The sequence below is a fragment of the Orycteropus afer genome, unplaced genomic scaffold (genome assembly GCF_000298275.1).
Source record: "Orycteropus afer afer isolate SDZICR_OR568_19922 unplaced genomic scaffold, OryAfe1.0 scaffold00026, whole genome shotgun sequence".
NCBI classification, from domain to species: Eukaryota; Metazoa; Chordata; class Mammalia; order Tubulidentata; family Orycteropodidae; genus Orycteropus; species Orycteropus afer.
In genome coordinates this window covers 17,244,645-17,247,831 of record NW_006921613.1, presented here as the reverse complement: position 1 = coordinate 17,247,831, position 3,187 = coordinate 17,244,645, and the positions used below count along the sequence as shown (strand labels likewise).

Below are 3,187 nucleotides of genomic sequence, written 5' to 3'. Positions count from 1 at the left end.
AAAAAAAAAAAACAGGTTTGCTGGTCGGATAGAGTCTGGTGAAACCACTGAGACTATGACCCCTAGCTGCCCTTCAGGTCTGTGGCTTCCAGCCAAATAAAAGGCAGCATATGGGGTGAACATTTACATCAGGTACACTCCTTGGACAGATCAATCTTGGGAGAACAGAAGGGCAGTGAATGTACAGGGAAACTACTCGGGGCTGAAGTGAATGGGAGGGAGCGACACAGGGAAAAGGTATGAGGAGGAAGTGGGAAGAGGACTGTTACGGTGTGGGAAACTGCAGGAGGAAGTGGGAAGAGGACTGTTACGGTGTGAGAAACTGCAGTCAGTGTCATGAGACAAAATGTGTATGAACTGGCTGTATAGAAAATGAATTTGCTCTGTAAACTTTCACCCAAATCACAATTAAAAAAAAAATTGATATAAAAGATTTATGGAAAAGAAAACTTTTATTTATTGAATACCTTCTGTATGCCCCCACCAGCTATTTGCAGTTTGTCATACTAAGGTGGCTTGCATGTTGCTATGATGGTGCAAGCTCTGCCACCAGTATTTCAAGTACCAGCAGGGTCATTCATAGTGGATGTATTTCAGTGGTGCTCCCAGACTAGAAGGGCCTAGTGATCTACTTCTGAAAAAACTAGCCAGTGAAAACCTTATGGATAGGAGCAGAACATTGTCTGATATAATGCTGGAAGGTAAGCCCATTAGGCTTGAAGGCACTCAAACTATGACTGTGGAAGAGATGCCTCCTTAAGGTGGTGGTGTAAGGTGCCATCGAGTTGGCTCTGACTCATAGCGACCCTATGCACAACAGAACGAAACACTGCCTGGTCCTATGCCAGCCTCACAATTCTTGCTGCCTCCTCAAGGTAGAGCTGACTTAATGGCATTTTGGAACTTTCATTTCCTGATGTGGCACAACTCAAAATGGTAAGAAAGAGCTGCAAATATCCATCATTAATGTAGAGGATCAGTGAAATGGAGGAAGATCTTTAACAAGATGGACTGGCACAGTGGCTGCAATAATGGGCTCAAACATAGTAATGATTGTGAGGATGTTACAGAACTGGGCAGCGTTTCATTCTGTTGTGCACAGAGTTGCTATGAGTTGGAACTGACTTAACAGCACCTAACAAATATATGCCTAGGTGCTATGCTAGATGCTTCACATAGTACCTCATTTACATCAACCTTATGAGGTAGATCTTAATGGAGAAGCAAACTTACTAGGGTTAGGTGACTTCCTCTAAGTCACTCAGCTGATAAACAACAGAGCCCAGATTAATGTACACATACATGTATGACTCCAAAATTAGGATTCTTTTCCCCACAAAGAAGGAACCCATAGTAGAATTTTATTTTTCTGGTATAATAACAAAGATTCAAAGGGTCAGTTCTCTCAGAAATCTTAGACTTTTGCTCAAGTGGCTCTGAAGAAAGGGATTATCAGGTTTTCATGTATGTGAATAAAGCACACACACAGCTGATACACAAACTGAAACTAGAAGAAAAAACATAAAGGTGAAAAAGTCAGTAGTGCCTAAGGCATGTGACTGCTAACCAGAAAGATGGCAATTCAAACCCACCAGCCACTCAGAAGACTGGGCAATCTACTTCTGTAGAGATACCACCACAGAAACCCATGAAAGGGTCGCTGTGAGTTGGAAACAATGGCAGTGAGTTTTTTTTTTTTTTTTTTTTGGTATGGGTATGTGACACACCACTTGGGAAACATTAGCTTTCAGATTCCCCGCTAATTAAATGAGCTCTGGTGGTACAGTGGTTAAGTTCAAACCCACCAGCTATTCCATGGGAGAAGGATGTGGCAGTCTGCTTTCACAAAGATGACAGCCTTGAAAACCCATGGAGCAGTTCTACTTTGTCCTGTAGGCTTGCTATGAGTTGTAATTGACTCAACGACAATGGGTTTTGCTAAGTAAACTGACTAGAAGCCTGACCGTTCACACGTAAGATGACAGCAAATTTACAAGGTTTGTAATCATCTCAGATTTATGCTGTAGGAGATGAGTCACATTAATGGTTTATCTCCCCACACTGAACTCCTTTAATAAACAGGAAACACAGGAAAGAGATAAAGTGGTCATAAGAAGAATCCATGAGAGCTGGATGTAAAGGCCAATTCTAGTCCTCAATGTGATAATTCCCCTCCCCCTGCCATAAATCCCACTGCCTCACTTTTCCTATTTAGACTTTAAGAAGTAAAAGAACCTTACCACTGGGGCTCTGGAATAAGACTGGAGCACGGGATAGGACAGCCCCTGGGGGTATCTCCATATCCTCTTCATCACCATCAGAATCTTCTTCTATGGTCTCTTCTGCCTCTTCGGCTTCTTTCTCGGCCTTAGCCTCACTGGTCCCTTGGACTGGGCAAGAAGCTGTCTCCTCTTCAAAGCCATCACTGGGCAGAGCAGCAACCCGTGCACTCACCAAAGCATCCATCTCTTCAAAGAATGGACAGGTCTCTGGTGCTTGGCCATTCTTGACTTTCCGATAGCTAGTCTGTAGACTTTTAAATTTGGTCCGACACTGCTCGGGTGTCCTGAGGAAGCCATATTCCCATAACCGCTCAGCCACCGCTCCATATAATTGACTGTTGCGGTGACAGTTGCGGAGTGCTTTATAAAACTGAGTCTCACTAAGAATTGCAAGGTAAGTCTTGGTCTCTTCATAACCCCAGTGTACACCTGCCACCAGAAGAGAAATTTCAGCACCTCTTAACCCAGAGCTTTAGAGCCTTAATTCCTGAGACCTACCATCTGCAACATAAAAAGTCATCTAAGCTAGGGCTCTTAGATGAAAAGGTAAATAATTCATGTTTCCAAAATCTATGCATACTCATTATAAAATGTTTTGCTTCCCTATTTCCTATACCAGTGTCACAAAGACCTTAATTCCTATATTGAAAGGGCTTTCTACCTGATCACTGAAACCATCACTAAGTATACTGGGGCAAGTGTACAGCATTTTTCCATCCTTCCAGCAGTTTTTCTGGAGTTCTGATCCAAATTAAAAAATAAATGGTTAGGGGAAGAAAGACCACAATCCATCACTGATAGCCACAGTTGTTGTTGTTGTTATGTGCCGTCGAGTCGGCCCCGACTCATAGCGACCCCTCCTTGGGTTTCCGAGGCAGTATCACTACGGAAGTAGGATTGCCCAA

General features: G+C 43.1%; 1 protein-coding gene across 1 annotated transcript in view; it reads right to left on the bottom strand.

Moving 5' to 3' along the window:
- Nucleotides 1–3,187, bottom strand: part of ZSCAN29 (zinc finger and SCAN domain containing 29) — a 23,526-nt gene that overhangs the window by 6,745 nt on the left and 13,594 nt on the right. The window contains exon 4 of the mRNA XM_007935260.2: nt 2,241–2,711. Within this exon, the coding sequence (XP_007933451.1) occupies nt 2,241–2,711 (471 nt within the window). The remainder of the gene's footprint in view (nt 1–2,240; nt 2,712–3,187) is intronic.